The following is a 19,231-nucleotide window of genomic DNA, read 5'->3' as shown; positions in this document are numbered from 1 at the left end:
TGGAGTTGTAGGCTGACCCACTGTATGTGTGGCTGCAGTAGTAATGGAGTTGTAGGCTGACCCACTGTATGTGTGGCTGCAGTAGTAATGGAGTTGTAGGCTGACCCACTGTATGTGTGGCTGCAGTAGTAATGGAGTTGTAGGCTGACCCACTGTATGTGGGCTGCAGTAGTAATGGAGTTGTAGGCTGACCCACTGTATGTGTGGCTGCAGTAGTAATGGAGTTGTAGGCTGACCCACTGTATGTGGGGCTGCAGTAGTAATGGAGTTGTAGGCTGACCCACTGTATGTGTGGCTGCAGTAGTAATGGAGTTGTAGGCTGACCCACTGTATGTGTGGCTGCAGTAGTAATGGAGTTGTAGGCTGACCCACTGTATGTGTGGCTGCAGTAGTAATGGAGTTGTAGGCTGACCCACTGTATGTGTGGCTGCAGTAGTAATGGAGTTGTAGGCTGAGTGCCAGTCTGTCTGTGCTATCATGCCAACTCCTTGTCACTCACTGTCATGTTAGGCTTGACCATGAACATGGAGTTGGCAAGAGCACAAACAGATCTGGGACCAGGCTGGTGAGATTGTAGGAGCTGACCTGGATTTGGACATCTTGACTGTACTTCCTCTCTCACGTTACCGTGTCTGCTCTCTGCAACAGCCTCAAACTGCTGTGCTGCTAAAATGTGCTTTGCTGTGCCTTGCTGTGCCAACCTGCATAATCTTCCTCAGTGTCCTGAAACCCCTCCCCTCTCTCCAGTTCTGACTGTGGACTATAGCACCCCCTTGTGGTGGTTAAACCTACTACGACTCAACTAAACCTCAAGTCAATGAGTTGTGATGAGTATGTGGTGTGGATGGTGTAGGGTGAAGTGGCCGTCCACAGGACCAGACCGAGGCTAGATGATATATTGTTTTTATAAGGAAGTGTGTGTAGCATAGTGGTATTTATTTAACGCTGATACCGTCCCCATTATGACCGTCCCCATCTGTAAGCATTTCAGGAAGAAGGGAGGGTTAGGACGAAGGTTGATGACCACTGGAAACAAGACTTGAGTTTGTGGAGGCTAGGGGGGTTATTTAATAGTAGTGGCTTGGAGGTTGGGGAGGCTAGGGGGGTTATTTAATAGTAGTGGCTTGGAGGTTGGGGAGGCTAGGGGGTTATTTAATAGTAGTGGTTTGGAGGTTGGGGAGGCTAGGGGGGTTATTTAATAGTAGTGGCTTGGAGGTTGGGGAGGCTAGGGGGTTATTTAATAGTAGTGGCTTGGAGGTTGGGGAGGCTAGGGGGTTATTTAATAGTAGTGGTTTGGAGGTTGGGGAGGCTAGGGGGGTTATTTAATAGTAGTGGTTTGGAGGTTGGGGAGGCTAGGGGGTTATTTAATAGTAGTGGTTTGGAGGTTGGGGAGGCTAGGGGGGTTATTTAATAGTAGTGGTTTGGAGGTTGGGAGGCTAGGGGGGTTATTTAATAGTAGTGGTTTGGAGGTTGGGGAGGCTAGGGGGGGTTATTTAATAGTAGTGGCTTGGAGGTTGGGGAGGCTAGGGGGTTATTTAATAGTAGTGGCTTGGAGGTTGGGGAGGCTAGGGGGTTATTTAATAGTAGTGGCTTGGAGGTTGGGGAGGCTAGGGGGTTATTTAATAGTAGTGGTTTGGAGGTTGGGAGGCTGGGGGGTATTTAATAGTAGTGGTTTGGAGGTTGGGGGGGCTGGGGGGGGTATTTAATAGTAGTGGTTTGGAGGTTGGGGAGGCTGGGGGGTATTTAATAGTAGTGGTTTGGAGGTTGGGGAGGCTGGGGGGTATTTAATAGTAGTGGTTTGGAGGTTGGGAGGCTGGGGGTATTTAATAGTAGTGGTTTGGAGGTTGGGGAGGCTGGGGGGTATTTAATAGTAGTGGTTTGGAGGTTGGGGAGGCTAGGGGGTTATTTAATAGTAGTGGTTTGGAGGTTGGGGAGGCTAGGGGGGTTATTTAATAGTAGTGGTTTGGAGGTTGGGGAGGCTAGGGGGGTTATTTAATAGTAGTGGCTTGGAGGTTGGGGAGGCTAGGGGGGGTATTTAATAGTAGTGGCTTGGAGGCTAGGGGGGGGGTTATTTAATAGTAGTGGCTTGGAGGTTGGGGAGGCTAGGGGGGGTTATTTAATAGTAGTGGTTTGGAGGTTGGGGAGGTTGGGGAGGCTGGGGGGTTATTTAATAGTAGTGGTTTGGAGGCTAGGGGGGGTTATTTAATAGTAGTGGCTTGGAGGTTGGGGAGGCTAGGGGGGTTATTTAATAGTAGTGGCTTGGAGGCTAGGGGGGGTTATTTAATAGTAGTGGTTTGGAGGTTGGGGAGGCTAGGGGGTTATTTAATAGTAGTGGCTTGGAGGCTAGGGGGGTTATTTAATAGTAGTGGCTTGGAGGTTGGGGAGGCTGGGGGGGTTATTTAATAGTAGTGGTTTGGAGGTTGGGGAGGCTAGGGGGGTTATTTAATAGTAGTGGCTTGGAGGTTGGGGAGGCTAGGGGGGTTATTTAATAGTAGTGGCTTGGAGGTTGGGGAGGCTAGGGGGGTTATTTAATAGTAGTGGTTTGGAGGTTGGGGAGGCTAGGGGGGTTATTTAATAGTAGTGGTTTGGTGGTTGGGGAGGCTAGGGGGTTATTTAATAGTAGTGGTTTGGAGGTTGGGGAGGCTAGGGGGGTTATTTAATAGTAGTGGTTTGGAGGTTGGGGAGGCTAGGGGGGTTATTTAATAGTAGTGGCTTGGAGGTTGGGGAGGCTGGGGGTTATTTAATAGTAGTGGCTTGGAGGTTGGGGAGGCTAGGGGGGGTTATTTAATAGTAGTGGCTTGGAGGTTGGGGAGGCTAGGGGGGTTATTTAATAGTAGTGGCTTGGAGGTTGGGGAGGCTAGGGGGGGTTATTTAATAGTAGTGGTTTGGAGGTTGGGGAGGCTAGGGGGGTTATTTAATAGTAGTGGCTTGGAGGTTGGGGAGGCTAGGGGGGTTATTTAATAGTAGTGGTTTGGAGGTTGGGGAGGCTAGGGGGGTTATTTAATAGTAGTGGTTTGGAGGTTGGGGAGGCTAGGGGGGGTTATTTAATAGTAGTGGTTTGGAGGTTGGGGAGGCTAGGGGGGGTTATTTAATAGTAGTGGTTTGGAGGTTGGGGAGGCTGGGGGGTTATTTAATAGTAGTGGCTTGGAGGTTGGGAGGCTAGGGGGGTTATTTAATAGTAGTGGCTTGGAGGTTGGGGAGACTAGGGGGTTATTTAATAGTAGTGGTTTGGAGGTTGGGGAGGCTAGGGGGTTATTTAATAGTAGTGGCTTGGAGGTTGGGGAGGCTAGGGGGGTTATTTAATAGTAGTGGCTTGGAGGTTGGGGAGGCTAGGGGGGTTATTTAATAGTAGTGGCTTGGAGGTTGGGGAGGCTGGGGGGTTATTTAATAGTAGTGGTTTGGAGGTTGGGGAGGCTAGGGGGGTTATTTAATAGTAGTGGTTTGGAGGTTGGGGAGGCTAGGGGAGGCTAGGGGGGGTTATTTAATAGTAGTGGCTTGGAGGCTAGGGGGGGTTATTTAATAGTAGTGGCTTGGAGGTTGGGGAGGCTAGGGGGGGTTATTTAATAGTAGTGGTTTGGAGGTTGTGGAGGCTAGGGGGGTTATTTAATAGTAGTGGTTTGGAGGTTGGGGAGGCTAGGGGGGGTTATTTAATAGTAGTGGCTTGGAGGTTGGGAGGCTAGGGGGTTATTTAATAGTAGTGGTTTGGAGGTTGGGGAGGCTAGGGGGTTATTTAATAGTAGTGGCTTGGAGGTTGGGGAGGCTAGGGGGGGTTATTTAATAGTAGTGGCTTGGAGGTTGGGGAGGCTAGGGGGGTTATTTAATAGTAGTGGTTTGGAGGTTGGGGAGGCTAGGGGGGTTATTTAATAGTAGTGGTTTGGAGGTTGGGAGGCTAGGGGGTTATTTAATAGTAGTGGCTTGGAGGTTGGGAGGCTAGGGGGGTTATTTAATAGTAGTGGTTTGGAGGTTGGGGAGGCTAGGGGGGTTATTTAATAGTAGTGGCTTGGAGGTTGGGGAGGCTAGGGGGGTTATTTAATAGTAGTGGCTTGGAGGTTGGGGAGGCTAGGGGGGTTATTTAATAGTAGTGGCTTGGAGGTTGGGGAGGCTAGGGGGGTTATTTAATAGTAGTGGTTTGGAGGCTAGGGGGTTATTTAATAGTAGTGGTTTGGAGGTTGGGGAGGCTTGGGGGGTATTTAATAGTAGTGGCTTGGAGGTTGGGAGGCTAGGGGGGTATTTAATAGTAGTGGTTTGGAGGTTGGGGAGGCTGGGGGGGTTATTTAATAGTAGTGGCTTGGAGGTTGGGGAGGCTAGGGGGGTATTTAATAGTAGTGGTTTGGAGGTTGGGGAGGCTAGGGGGGTTATTTAATAGTAGTGGCTTGGAGGTTGGGGAGGCTAGGGGGGGTATTTAATAGTAGTGGTTTGGAGGTTGGGGAGGCTAGGGGGGTTATTTAATAGTAGTGGTTTGGAGGTTGGGGAGGCTAGGGGGGTTATTTAATAGTAGTGGCTTGGAGGTTGGGGAGACTAGGGGGTTATTTAGTAGTAGTGGTTTGGAGGTTGGGGAGGCTAGGGGGTTATTTAGTAGTAGTGGTTTGGAGGTTGGGGAGGCTAGGGGGTTATTTAATAGTAGTGGCTTGGAGGTTGGGGAGGCTAGGGGGGGTTATTTAAAAGTAGTGGCTTGGAGGTTGGGGAGGCTGGGGGGGTTATTTAATAGTAGTGGCTTGGAGGTTGGGGAGACTAGGGGGGTTATTTAGTAGTAGTGGTTTGGAGGTTGGGGAGGCTAGGGGGGTTATTTAATAGTAGTGGCTTGGAGGTTGGGGAGGCTGGGGGGTTATTTAATAGTAGTGGCTTGGAGGTTGGGGAGGCTAGGGGGTTATTTAATAGTAGTGGTTTGGAGGCTAGGGGGGGTTATTTAATAGTAGTGGCTTGGAGGTTGGGGAGGCTAGGGGGGTTATTTAATAGTAGTGGCTTGGAGGTTGGGGAGGCTAGGGGGGTTATTTAATAGTAGTGGCTTGGAGGCTAGGGGGTTATTTAATAGTAGTGGCTTGGAGGTTGGGGAGGCTAGGGGGGTTATTTAATAGTAGTGGCTTGGAGGTTGGGGAGGCTGGGGGGGGGGTTATTTAATAGTAGTGGTTTGGAGGTTGGGGAGGCTAGGGGGTTATTTAATAGTAGTGGCTTGGAGGTTGGGGAGGCTGGGGGGGTTATTTAATAGTAGTGGCTTGGAGGTTGGGGAGGCTGGGGGGTTATTTAATAGTAGTGGTTTGGAGGCTAGGGGGTTATTTAATAGTAGTGGCTTGGAGGCTAGGGGGGTTATTTAATAGTAGTGGCTTGGAGGCTAGGGGGTTATTTAATAGTAGTGGCTTGGAGGCTAGGGGGGTATTTAATAGTAGTGGCTTGGAGGTTGGGGAGGCTAGGGGGTTATTTAATAGTAGTGGTTTGGAGGTTGGGGAGGCTGGGGGGTTATTTAATAGTAGTGGCTTGGAGGTTGGGGAGGCTAGGGGGGTATTTAATAGTAGTGGCTTGGAGGTTGGGGAGGCTAGGGGGGTTATTTAATAGTAGTGGTTTGGAGGTTGGGGAGGCTAGGGGGGTTATTTAATAGTAGTGGCTTGGAGGTTGGGGAGGCTAGGGGGGTATTTAATAGTAGTGGTTTGGAGGTTGGGGAGACTAGGGGGGGGTTATTTAGTAGTAGTGGTTTGGAGGTTGGGGAGGCTGGGGGGTATTTAATAGTAGTGGCTTGGAGGTTGGGGAGGCTAGGGGGGTTATTTAATAGTAGTGGCTTGGAGGCTAGGGGGGTTATTTAATAGTAGTGGCTTGGAGGCTGGGGAGGCTAGGGGGTTATTTAATAGTAGTGGCTTGGAGGTTGGGGAGGCTAGGGGGTTATTTAATAGTAGTGGTTTGGAGGTTGGGGAGGCTAAGGGGGGTTATTTAATAGTAGTGGCTTGGAGGTTGGGGAGGCTAGGGGGTTATTTAATAGTAGTGGCTTGGAGGTTGGGGAGGCTAGGGGGGTTATTTAATAGTAGTGGTTTGGAGGTTGGGGAGGCTGGGGGGTTATTTAATAGTAGTGGTTTGGAGGTTGGGGAGGCTGGATTAATAGTAGTGGCTTGGAGGCTGGGGAGGCTAGGGGGTTATTTAATAGTAGTGGTTTGGAGGTTGGGGAGACTAGGGGGGTTATTTAATAATAGTGGTTTGGAGGTTGGGGAGGCTGGGGGGTTATTTAATAGTAGTGGTTTGGAGGTTGGGGAGGCTAGGGGGGGTTATTTAATAGTAGTGGCTTGGAGGTTGGGGAGGCTAGGGGGTTATTTAATAATAGTGGTTTGGAGGTTGGGGAGGCTAGGGGGGTTATTTAATAGTAGTGGCTTGGAGGTTGGGGAGGCTAGGGGGGTTATTTAATAATAGTGGTTTGGAGGTTGGGGAGGCTGGGGGGGTTATTTAATAGTAGTGGCTTGGAGGTTGGGGAGGCTAGGGGGGTTATTTAATAGTAGTGGTTTGGAGGTTGGGGAGGCTAGGGGGGTTATTTAATAGTAGTGGTTTGGAGGCTAGGGGGGTTATTTAATAGTAGTGGTTTGTAGGTTGGGGAGGCTAGGGGGTTATTTAATAGTAGTGGTTTGTAGGTTGGGGAGGCTAGGGGGGTTATTTAATAGTAGTGGTTTGGAGGCTGGGGGGGTTATTTAATAGTAGTGGTTTGGAGGTTGTGGAGGCTAGGGGGGTTATTTAATAGTAGTGGCTTGGAGGCTAGGGGGGTTATTTAATAGTAGTGGTTTGGAGGCTAGGGGGTTATTTAATAGTAGTGGTTTGGAGGCTAGGGGGTTATTTAATAGTAGTGGTTTGGAGGCTAGGGGGTTATTTAATAGTAGTGGTTTGGAGGCTAGGGGGGTTATTTAATAGTAGTGGTTTGGAGGTTGGGGAGGCTAGGGGGGGTTATTTAATAGTAGTGGTTTGGAGGCTAGGGGGGTTATTTAATAGTAGTGGTTTATAGGCTAGGGGGGTGGAATTTAATAGTAGTGGCTTGGAGGTTGGGGAGGCTAGGGGTCTATTTAATAGTAGTGGTTTGGAGGCTGGGGGGTTATTTAATAGTAGTGGTTTGGAGGTTGGGGAGGCTAGGGGGTTATTTAATAGTAGTGGTTTGGAGGCTAGGGGGGTTATTTAATAGTAGTGGCTTGGAGGTTGGGGAGGCTAGGGGGGTTATTTAATAGTATTGGTTTGGAGGTTGGGGAGGCTAGGGGGGTTATTTAATAGTAGTGGTTTGGAGGCTAGGGGGGTTATTTAATAGTAGTGGTTTGGAGGTTGGGGAGGCTAGGCGGGGTATTTAATAGTAGTGGTTTGGAGGTTGGGGAGGCTAGGGGGGTTATTTAATAGTAGTGGTTTGGAGGTTGGGGAGGCTAGGGGGTTATTTAATAGTAGTGGCTTGGAGGTTGGGAGGCTAGGGGGGGTATTTAATAGTAGTGGTTTGGAGGTTGGGGAGGCTAGGGGGGTTATTTAATAGTAGTGGTTTGGAGGTTGGGGAGGCTAGGGGGGTTATTTAATAGTAGTGGTTTGGAGGTTGGAGAGGCTAGGGGGTTATTTAATAGTAGTGGCTTGGAGGTTGGGGAGGCTAGGGGGTTATTTAATAGTAGTGGTTTGGAGGTTGGGGAGGCTAAGGGGGGTTATTTAATAGTAGTGGCTTGGAGGTTGTGGAGGCTAGGGGGGTTATTTAATAGTAGTGGTTTGGAGGTTGGAGAGGCTAGGTGGGGGTTATTTAATAGCAGTGGTTTGGAGGTTGGGGGAGGCTAGGGGGGGTTATTTAATAGTAGTGGTTTGGAGGTTGGGGAGGCTAGGGGGTTATTTAATAGTAGTGGTTTGTAGGTTGGGGAGGCTAGGGGGGGTTATTTAATAGTAGTGGTTTGTAGGTTGGGGAGGCTAGGGGGGGTTATTTAATAGTAGTGGTTTGGAGGCTGGGGGGGTTATTTAATAGTAGTGGTTTGGAGGTTGTGGAGGCTAGGGGGGTTATTTAATAGTAGTGGCTTGGAGGCTAGGGGGGTTATTTAATAGTAGTGGTTTGGAGGCTAGGGGGTTATTTAATAGTAGTGGTTTGGAGGCTAGGGGGGTTATTTAATAGTAGTGGTTTGGAGGCTAGGGGGGGTTATTTAATAGTAGTGGTTTGGAGGCTAGGGGGGTTATTTAATAGTAGTGGTTTGGAGGTTGGGGAGGCTAGGGGGGGTTATTTAATAGTAGTGGTTTGGAGGCTAGGGGGGTTATTTAATAGTAGTGGTTTATAGGCTAGGGGGGGGGTATTTAATAGTAGTGGCTTGGAGGTTGGGGAGGCTAGGGGGGTTATTTAATAGTAGTGGCTTGGAGGTTGGGGAGGCTAGGGGGTTATTTAATAGTAGTGGTTTGGAGGCTGGGGGGTTATTTAATAGTAGTGGTTTGAGGTTGGGGAGGCTAGGGGGTTATTTAATAGTAGTGGTTTGGAGGCTAGGGGGGTTATTTAATAGTAGTGGCTTGGAGGTTGGGGAGGCTAGGGGGGTTATTTAATAGTATTGGTTTGGAGGTTGGGAGGCTAGGGGGTATTTAATAGTAGTGGTTTGGAGGCTAGGGGGTTATTTAATAGTAGTGGTTTGGAGGTTGGGGAGGCTAGGCGGGGTATTTAATAGTAGTGGTTTGGAGGTTGGGGAGGCTAGGGGGGTTATTTAATAGTAGTGGTTTGGAGGTTGGGGAGGCTAGGGGGTTATTTAATAGTAGTGGCTTGGAGGTTGGGGGAGGCTAGGGGGGGTATTTAATAGTAGTGGTTTGGAGGTTGGGGAGGCTAGGGGGTTATTTAATAGTAGTGGCTTGGAGGTTGGGGAGGCTAGGGGGGTTATTTAATAGTAGTGGTTTGGAGGTTGGGGAGGCTAAGGGGGTTATTTAATAGTAGTGGCTTGGAGGTTGTGGAGGCTAGGGGGGTTATTTAATAGTAGTGGTTTGGAGGTTGGAGAGGCTAGGTGGGGGTTATTTAATAGTAGTGGTTTGGAGGTTGGGGAGGCTAGGGGGGGGTTATTTAATAGTAGTGGTTTGGAGGTTGGGAGGCTAGGGGGTTATTTAATAGTTGTGGCTTGGAGGTTGGGGAGGCTAGGGGGTTATTTAATAGTAGTGGTTTGGAGGTTAGGAGGCTAGGGGCTATTTAATAGTAGTGGTTTGGAGGTTGGGGAGGCTGGGGGGTTTTTAATAGTAGTGGTTTGGAGGTTGGGAGGCTGGGGGGTTATTTAATAGTAGTGGTTTGGAGGTTGGGGAGGCTGGGGGGGTTATTTAATAGTAGTGGTTTGGAGGTTGGGGAGGCTAGGGGGGTTATTTAATAGTAGTGGCTTGGAGGTTGGGGAGGCTAGGGGGGTTATTTAGTAGTAGTGGTTTGGAGGTTGGGGAGGCTGGGGGTGGTATTTAATAGTAGTGGCTTGGAGGTTGGGGAGGCTAGGGGGTTATTTAATAGTAGTGGCTTGGAGGCTAGGGGGGGTTATTTAATAGTAGTGGCTTGGAGGTTGGGGAGGCTAGGGGGGTATTTAATAGTAGTGGCTTGGAGTTTGGGGAGGCTAGGGGGGTTATTTAATAGTAGTGGTTTTGAGGTTGGGGAGGCTAGGGGGGTTATTTAATAGTAGTGGCTTGGAGGTTGGGGAGGCTAGGGGGTTATTTAATAGTAGTGGCTTGGAGGTTGGGGAGGCTAGGGGGTTATTTAATAGTAGTGGTTTGGAGGTTGGGGGAGGCTTGGGGGGTTATTTAATAGTAGTGGTTTGGAGGTTGGGAGGCTAGGGGGGTTATTTAATAGTAGTGGTTTGGAGGTTGGGGAGCTAGGGGGTATTTAATAGTAGTGGCTTGGAGGTTGGGGAGGCTAGGGGGTTATTTAATAGTAGTGGTTTGGAGGTTGGGGAGGCTAGGGGGGTTATTTAATAGTAGTGGCTTGGAGGCTAGGGGGTTATTTAATAGTAGTGGCTTGGAGGCTAGGGGGGTATTTAATAGTAGTGGTTTGGAGGTTGGGGAGGCTAGGGGGTTATTTAATAGTAGTGGTTTGGTGGTTGGGGAGGCTAGGGGGTTATTTAATAGTAGTGGTTTGGAGGTTGGGGAGGCTAGGGGGGGTTATTTAATATTAGTGGCTTGGAGGTTGGGGAGGCTAGGGGGGGTTATTTAATAGTAGTGGCTTGGAGGCTAGGGGGGTTATTTAATAGTAGTGGTTTGGAGGTTGGGGAGGCTAGGGGGTTATTTAATAGTAGTGGTTTGGTGGTTGGGGAGGCTAGGGGGTTATTTAATAGTAGTGGTTTGGAGGTTGGGGAGGCTAGGGGGGGTTATTTAATAGTAGTGGTTTGGAGGTTGGGGAGGCTAGGGGGTTATTTAATAGTAGTGGCTTGGAGGTTGGGAGGCTAGGGGGGTTATTTAATAGTAGTGGCTTGGAGGTTGGGGAGGCTAGGGGGGTTATTTAATAGTAGTGGTTTGGAGGTTGGGGAGGCTAGGTGGGGGTTATTTAATAGTAGTGGTTTGGAGGTTGGGGAGGCTAGGGGGGGGTTATTTAATAGTAGTGGCTAGGAGGTTGGTTGTTAACAAGGGCCAGGGGAGTGGGGTTGGACCACCTAGAGCCAGGTAGTGAACGTGGGTTTTGGGTGGGTGTGGGGGTTATGGTTATGGTGCATTATGGGAAGCCTAGGACCAGGAAGCTGAACTGTGTTTCATTGATTTCAGGGATGAGAGCTGCAGTCAGGAGGGCGATGGTGGTGATGAGGATCTGGGGGAGGAAGGGGAGGAGTTTGAGTGTTACCCCCCGGGGATGAAGGTGCAGGTGAGGTATGGGCGCGGTCGCAGCCTGAAGACGTACCAGGCCACTGTGAAAGAGGCTGACGTGGAGGGGGGAGAGGTGCTCTACCTGGTTCACTACTGTGGCTGGAACGTCAGGTAAGATTAGCAGGACACACAGCCCTCTGGGTAAATGACCTATCACCTCAATATATCTTTCACCTGACCACTACTAGTTTTCTAGATATTAATATATATTAGTGGAGAGGTGTGGCTGGAACGTCAGGTAAGATTAGCAGGACACACAGCCCTCTGGGTAAATGACCTATCACCTCTATCGATCATCTGACCACCATTATTATACAGCCTATTTATCCTCTTCTAAAACACATTTAAATGGCTGTGTCCTTCTCTATAAGTATTATCCATCTGATCAAACCCAGTCCCTCGTTATCAGAACTAATGGCTTTTTACACTGTGGCCATCTAGTGGCCTAAATAGAGAACTGGGTCAATCAGTAACACGATAATAACATTTTAAAGTGTTAACTAAAGTTTCTGTCCTTTGTTTGTCCGTCCGTCTGTCTAGAGACGGGACAACTGTAAGTGGATTGCCCTAAGCGTTTTAGAATAATACAACTTTTATCTGTATCCCTGAGTCACTCTGAAAGGTCATTTAAGCCTGGTTCCCACTATGTGGCCAAACCAAGCCAATCTGAGATTAACTGGGCTGGTTACACATCCACCATAGCTGCTGGAATCACACTGGAAAGGACCATGTGAGGCAGAAGGGTACGGTTGGGATGGTCCCTATAGTGTGGTTATATAAGGGTACGGTTGGGGTGGTCCCTATAGTGTGGTTATAAAGGGTACGGTTGGGGTGGTCCCTATAGTGTGGTTGTATAGGGTACGGTTGGGGTGGTCCCTATAGTGTGGTTTTTATTTTATTTTATTTCACCTTTATTTAACCAGGTAAACCAGTTGAGAACAAGTTCTCATTTACAACTGCGACCTGGCCAAGATAAAGCAAAGCAGTGCGATAAAAACAACAACACAGAGTTACATATGGGGTAAAACAAAACAAAGTCAAAAATACAACAGAAATACATATAATATACAGTGTGCAAATTTAGCAAGTTATGGAGGTAAGGCAATAAAATAGGCTATAGTGCAAAATAATTACAATTAGTATTAACACTGGAATGATATATGTGCAAGAGATGATGTGCAAATAGAGTTACTGGGGTACAAATTAGCAAAATAAATAACAATATAGGGATGAGGTAGTTGGGTGGGCTAATTTCAGATGGGCTGTGTACAGGTGCAGTGATCGGTAAGGTGCTCTGACAACTGATGCTTAAAGTTAGTGAGGGAGATAAGTGTCTCCAGCTTCAGAGATTTTTGCAATTTGTTCCAGTCATTGGCAGCAGAGAACTGGAAGGAATTGCGGCCAAAGGAGGTGTTGGCTTTGGGGATGACCAGTGAGATATACCCGCTGGAGCACAGACTACGGGTGGGTGTTGCTATGGTGACCAATGAGCTAAGATAAGGCGGGGATTTGCCTAGCAGTGATTTATAGATGGCCTGGAGCCAGTGGGTTTGGCGACGAACATGTAGTGAGGACCAGCCAACAAGAGTGTACAGGTCACAGTGGTGGGTATTATATGGGGCTTTGGAGACAAAACGGATGGCACTGTGATAGACTACATCCAATTTGCTGAGTAGAGTGTTGGAGGCTATTTTGTAAATGACATCGCCGAAGTCAAGGATCGGTAGGATAGTCAGTTTACGAGGGCATGTTTGGCAGCATGAGTGAAGGAGGCTTTGTTGCGAAATAGGAAACCGATTCTAGATTTAACTTTGGATTGGAGATTCTTAATGTGAGTCTGGAAGGAGAGTTTACAGTCTAACCAGACACCTAGATATTTGTAGTTGTCCACATACTCTAGGTCAGACCCGTCGAGAGTAGTGATTCTAGTCGGGTGGGCGGGTGCAAGCAGCGTTCGGTTGAAGAGCATGCATTTAGTTTTACTAGTGTTTAAGAGCAGTTGGAGGCTACTGAAGGAGTGTTGTATGGCATTGAAGCTCGTTTGGAGGTTTGTTAACACAGTGTCCAATGCAGGGCCAGATGTATACAAAATGGTGTCGTCTCGTAGAGGTGGATCTGAGAGTCACCAGCAGCAAGAGCGACGTCATTGATATACACAGAGAAAAGAGTCGGCCCAAGAATTGAACCCTGTGGCACCCCCATAGAGACTGCCATAGGTCCAGACAACAGGCCCTCCGATTTGACACATTGAACTCTATCTGAGAAGTAGTTGGTGAACCAGGCGAGGCAGTCATTTGAGAAACCAAGGCTATTTAGTCTGCCAATAAGAATGCGGTGGTTGACAGAGTCGAAAGCCTTGGCCAGGTCGATGAAGACGGCTGCACAGTACTGTCTATTATCGATCGCGGTTATAATATCGTTTAGGACCTTGAGCGTGGCTGAAGTGCACCCATGACCAGCTCGGAAACCGGATTGCATAGCGGAGAAGGTACGGTGTGATTCGAAATGGTCGGTGATCTGTTTGTTGACTTGGCTTTCAAAAACTTTTGAAAGGCAGGGCAGGATGGATATGGATCTGTAACAGTTTGGATCTAGAGTGTCACCCCCTTTGAAGAGGGGGATGACCGCGGCAGCTTTCCAATCTCTGGGGATCTCAGACGTTACGAAAGAGAGGTTGGTTATAAAGGGTACGGTTGGGATGGTCCCTATAGTGTGGTTATATAGGGTATGGTTGGGATGGTCCCTATAGTGTGGTTATAAAGGGTACGGTTGGGGTGGTCCCTATAGTGTGGTTATAAAGGGTACGGTTGGGGTGGTCTCTATACTGTGGTTATAAAGGGAACGGTTGGGGTGGTCCCTATAGTGTGGTTATAAAGGGTACGGTTGGGGTGGTCCCTATAGTGTGGTTATAAAGGGTACGGTTGGGATGGTCCCTATAGTGTGGTTATAAAGGGTACGGTTGGGGTGGTCCCTATAGTGTGGTTATAAAGGGTACGGTTGGGGTGGTCCCTATAGTGTGGTTATAAAGGGTACGGTTGGGGTGGTCCCTATAGTGTGGTTATAAAGGGTACGGTTGGGATGGTCCCTATAGTGTGGTTATAAAGGGTACGGTTGGGGTGGTCCCTATAGTGTGGTTATAAAGGGTACGGTTGGGGTGGTCCCTATAGTGTGGTTATAAAGGCTACGGTTGGGGTGGTCCCTATAGTGTGGTTATAAAGGGTATGGTTGGGGTGGTCCCTATAGTGTGGTTATAAAGGGTACGGTTGGGGGGTCCCTATAGTGTGGTTATAAAGGGTACGGTTGGGATGGTCCCTATAGTGTGGTTATAAAGGGTACGGTTGGGATGGTCCCTATAGTGTGGTTATAAAGGGTACGGTTGGGGGGTCCCTATAGTGTGGTTATAAAGGGTACAGGGTTGGGGTGGTCCCTATAGTGTGGTTATAAAGGGTACGGTTGGGGTGGTCCCTATAGTGTTAATGTGGTTATAAAGGGTACGGTTGGGGTGGTCCCTATAGTGTGGTTATAAAGGGTACGGTTGGGATGGTCCCTATAGTGTGGTTATAAAGGGTACGGTTGGGGTGGTCCCTATAGTGTGGTTATAAAGGGTACGGTTGGGGTGGTCCCTATAGTGTGGTTATAAAGGGTACGGTTGGGGTGGTCCCTATAGTGGGGTTATAAAGGTGCGGTTGGGGTGGTCCCTATAGTGTGGTTATAAAGGGTACGGTTGGGGTGGTCCCTATAGTGTGGTTATATAAGGGTACGGTTGGGGTGGTCCCTATAGTGTGGTTATAAAGGCTACGGTTGGGGTGGTCCCTATAGTGTGGTTATAAAGGGTATGGTTGGGGTGGTCCCTATAGTGTGGTTATAAAGGGTACGGTTGGGATGGTCCTATAGTGTGGTTATAAAGGGTACGGTTGGGGTGGTCCCTATAGTGTGGTTATAAAGGGTACGGTTGGGATGGTCCCTATAGTGTGGTTATAAAGGGTACGGTTGGGATGGTCCCTATAGTGTGGTTATAAAGGGTACGGTTGGGGTGGTCCCTATAGTGTGGTTATAAAGGGTACGGTTGGGGTGGTCCCTATAGTGTGGTTATAAAGGGTACGGTTGGGGTGGTCCCTATAGTGTTAATGTGGTTATAAAGGGTACGGTTGGGGTGGTCCCTATAGTGTGGTTATAAAGGGTACGGTTGGGATGGTCCCTATAGTGTGGTTATAAAGGGTACGGTTGGGGTGGTCCCTATAGTGTGGTTATAAAGGGTACGGTTGGGGTGGTCCCTATAGTGTGGTTATAAAGGGTACGGTTGGGGTGGTCCCTATAGTGTGGTTATAAAGGGTACGGTTGGGGTGGTCCCTATAGTGTGGTTATAAAGGGTACGGTTGGGGTGGTCCCTATAGTGTGGTTATAAAGGGTACGGTTGGGGTGGTCCCTATAGTGTGGTTATAAAGGGTACGGTTGGGATGGTCCCTATAGTGTGGTTATTAAGGGTACGGTTGGGGTGGTCCCTATAGTGTGGTTATAAAGGGTACGGTTGGGGTGGTCCCTATAGTGTGGTTATAAAGGGTGCGGTTGGGGTGGTCCCTATAGTGTGGTTATAAAGGGTACGGTTGGGGTGGTCCCTATAGTGTGGTTATAAAGGGTACGGTTGGGGTGGTCCCTATAGTGTGGTTATAAAGGGTAAGGTTGGGGTTGTCCCTATAGTGTGGTTATAAAGGGTACGGTTGGGGTGGTCCCTATAGTGTGAATGTGGTTATAAAGGCTACGGTTGGGGTGGTCCCTATAGTGTGGTTATAAAGGGTACGGTTGGGGTGGTCCCTATAGTGTGGTTATAAAGGGTACGGTTGGGGTGGTCCCTATAGTGTTGTTATATAGGGTACGGTTGGGATGGTCCCTATAGTGTGGTTATAAAGGGAACTGTTGGGGTGGTCCCTATAGTGTGGTTATAAAGGGTACGGTTGGGGTGGTCCCTATAGTGTGGTTATATAGGGTACGGTTGGGGTGGTCCCTATAGTGTGAATGTGGTTATAAAGGCTACGGTTGGGTTGGTCCCTATAGTGTGGTTATAAAGGGTACGGTTGGGGTGGTCCCTATAGTGTGGTTATAAAGGGTACGGTTGGGGTGGTCCCTATAGTGTGGTTATAAAGGGTACGGTTGGGGTGGTCCCTATAGTGTGGTTATAAAGGTATGCGGTTGGGGTGGTCCCTATAGTGTGGTTATAAAGGGTACGGTTGGGATGGTCCCTATAGTGTGGTTATATAGGGTACGGTTGGGATGGTCCCTATAGTGTGGTTATAAAGGGTACGGTTGGGATGGTCCCTATAGTGTGGTTATAAAGGGTACGGTTGGGGTGGTCCCTATAGTGTGAATGTCGTTATAAAGGGTACGGTTGGGGTGGTCCCTATAGTGTGGTTATAAAGGGTACGGTTGGGGTTGTCCCTATAGTGTGGTTATAAAGGGTACAGTTGGGGTGGTCCCTATAGTGTTGTTATATAGGGTACGGTTGGGATGGTCCCTATAGTGTGGTTATAAAGGGAACTGTTGGGGTGGTCCCTATAGTGTGGTTATAAAGGGTACGGTTGGGGTGGTCCCTATAGTGTGGTTATAAAGGGTACGGTTGGGGTGGTCCCTATAGTGTGGTTATAAAGGGTACGGTTGGGGTGGTCCCTATAGTGTGGTTATAAAGGGTACGGTTGGGGTGGTCCCTATAGTGTGGTTATAAAGGGTACGGTTGGGATGGTCCCTATAGTGTGGTTATAAAGGGTACGGTTGGGATGGTCCCTATAGTGTGGTTATAAAGGGTACGGTTGGGATGGTCCCTATAGTGTGGTTATATACGGTAAGGTTGGGGTTGTCCCTATAGTGTGGTTATAAAGGGTACGGTTGGGGTGGTCCCTATAGTGTGAATGTGGTTATAAAGGGTACGGTTGGGATGGTCCCTATAGTGTGGTTATAAAGGGTACGGTTGGGGTGGTCCTATAGTGTGAATGTGGTTATAAAGGGTACGGTTGGGATGGTCCCTATAGTGTGGTTATATAGCGTACGGTTGGGGTGGTCCCTATAGTGTGAATGTGGTTATAAAGGCTACGGTTGGGGTGGTCCCTATAGTGTGGTTATAAAGGGTAATGGTTGGGGTGGTCCCTATAGTGTGGTTATAAAGGGTACGGTTGGGGTGGTCCCTATAGTGTGGTTATAAAGGGTACGGTTGGGGTGGTCCCTATAGTGTGGTTATAAAGGGTACGGTTGGGGTGGTCCCTATAGTGTGGTTATAAAGGGTACGGTTGGGATGGTCCCTATAGTGTGGTTATATAGGGTACGGTTGGGATGGTCCCTATAGTGTGGTTATAAAGGGTACGGTTGGGATGGTCCCTATAGTGTGGTTATAAAGGGTACGGTTGGGGTTGTCCCTATAGTGTGGTTATAAAGGGTACGGTTGGGGTGGTCCCTATAGTGTGAATGTGGTTATAAAGGGTACGGTTGGGATGGTCCCTATAGTGTGGTTATATAGGGTACGGTTGGGGTGGTCCCTATAGTGTGGTTATAAAGGGTACGGTTGGGGTGGTCCCTATAGTGTGGTTATAAAGGGTACGGTTGGGGTTGTCCCTATAGTGTGGTTATAAAGGGTACGGTTGGGGTGGTCCCTATAGTGTGGTTATATAAGGGTACGGTTGGGGTGGTCCCTATAGTGTTGTTATATAGGGTACGGTTGGGATGGTCCCTATAGTGTGGTTATAAAGGGTACGTTTGGGGTGGTCCCTATAGTGTGAATGTCGTTATAAAGGGTACGGTTGGGGTGGTCCCTATAGTGTGGTTATAAAGGGTACGGTTGGGGTTGTCCCTATAGTGTGGTTATAAAGGGTACAGTTGGGGTGGTCCCTATAGTGTTGTTATATAGGGTACGGTTGGGATGGTCCCTATAGTGTGGTTATAAAGGGAACTGTTGGGGTGGTCCCTATAGTGTGGTTATAAAGGGTACGGTTGGGGTGGTCCCTATAGTGTGGTTATAAAGGGTACGGTTGGGGTGGTCCCTATAGTGTGGTTATATAAGGGTACGGTTGGGGTGGTCCCTATAGTGTGGTTATAAAGGGTACGGTTGGGGTGGTCCCTATAGTGTGGTTATAAAGGGTACGGTTGGGATGGTCCCTATAGTGTGGTTATAAAGGGTACGGTTGGGATGGTCCCTATAGTGTGGTTATAAAGGGTACGGTTGGGATGGTCCCTATAGTGTGGTTATATAGGGTAAGGTTGGGGTTGTCCCTATAGTGTGGTTATAAAGGGTACGGTTGGGGTGGTCCCTATAGTGTGAATGTGGTTATAAAGGGTACGGTTGGGATGGTCCCTATAGTGTGGTTATAAAGGGTACGGTTGGGGTGGTCCCTATAGTGTGAATGTGGTTATAAAGGGTACGGTTGGGATGGTCCCTATAGTGTGGTTATATAGGGTACGGTTGGGGTGGTCCCTATAGTGTGAATGTGGTTATAAAGGCTACGGTTGGGGTGGTCCCTATAGTGTGGTTATAAAGGGTACGGTTGGGGTGGTCCCTATAGTGTGGTTATAAAGGGTACGGTTGGGGTGGTCCCTATAGTGTGGTTATAAAGGGTACGGTTGGGGTGGTCCCTATAGTGTGGTTATAAAGGGTACGGTTGGGGTGGTCCCTATAGTGTGGTTATAAAGGGTACGGTTGGGATGGTCCCTATAGTGTGGTTATATAGGGTACGGTTGGGATGGTCCCTATAGTGTGGTTATAAAGGGTACGGTTGGGATGGTCCCTATAGTGTGGTTATAAAGGGTACGGTTGGGGTTGTCCCTATAGTGTGGTTATAAAGGGTACGGTTGGGGTGGTCCCTATAGTGTGAATGTGGTTATAAAGGGTACGGTTGGGATGGTCCCTATAGTGTGGTTATATAGGGTACGGTTGGGGTGGTCCCTATAGTGTGGTTATAAAGGGTACGGTTGGGGTGGTCCCTATAGTGTGGTTATAAAGGGTACGGTTGGGATGGTCCCTATAGTGTGGTTATAAAGGGTACGGTTGGGGTGGTCCCTATAGTGTGGTTATAAAGGGTACGGTTGGGATGGTCCCTATAGTGTGGTTATAAAGGGTACGGTTGGGATGGTCCCTATAGTGTGGTTATAAAGTGTACGGTTGGGGTGGTCCCTATAGTGTGGTTATATAGGGTACGGTTGGGGTGGTCCCTTTAGTGTGGTTATATAAGGGTACGGTTGGGGTGGTCCCTATAGTGTGGTTATATAAGGGTACGGTTGGGATGGTCCCTATAGTGTGGTTATAAAGGATACGGTTGGGATGGTCCCTATAGTGTGGTTATAAAGGGTACGGTTGGGATGGTCCCTATAGTGTGGTTATAAAGGGTACGGTTGGGGTGGTCCCTATAGTGTGGTTATAAAGGGTACGGTTGGGGTGGTCCCTATAGTGTGAATGTCGTTATAAAGGGTACGGTTGGGGTGGTCC

At 48.5% G+C, this 19,231-nt stretch overlaps 1 protein-coding gene across 1 annotated transcript in view; it reads left to right on the top strand.

Annotated features, from left to right (window-relative positions):
- The window catches only part of LOC121556150 (AT-rich interactive domain-containing protein 4B-like), a 93,805-nt gene that overhangs the window by 41,111 nt on the left and 33,463 nt on the right, over window positions 1-19,231 (top strand). The window contains exon 8 of the mRNA XM_045212653.1: window positions 10,672-10,881. Within this exon, the coding sequence (XP_045068588.1) occupies window positions 10,672-10,881 (210 nt within the window). The remainder of the gene's footprint in view (window positions 1-10,671; window positions 10,882-19,231) is intronic.

This window comes from Coregonus clupeaformis, unplaced genomic scaffold (genome assembly GCF_020615455.1).
Source record: "Coregonus clupeaformis isolate EN_2021a unplaced genomic scaffold, ASM2061545v1 scaf0037, whole genome shotgun sequence".
NCBI classification, from domain to species: Eukaryota; Metazoa; Chordata; class Actinopteri; order Salmoniformes; family Salmonidae; genus Coregonus; species Coregonus clupeaformis.
The sequence above is the reverse complement of the archived record's forward strand: the minus strand, read 5'-3'. Positions and strand labels throughout refer to the sequence as shown.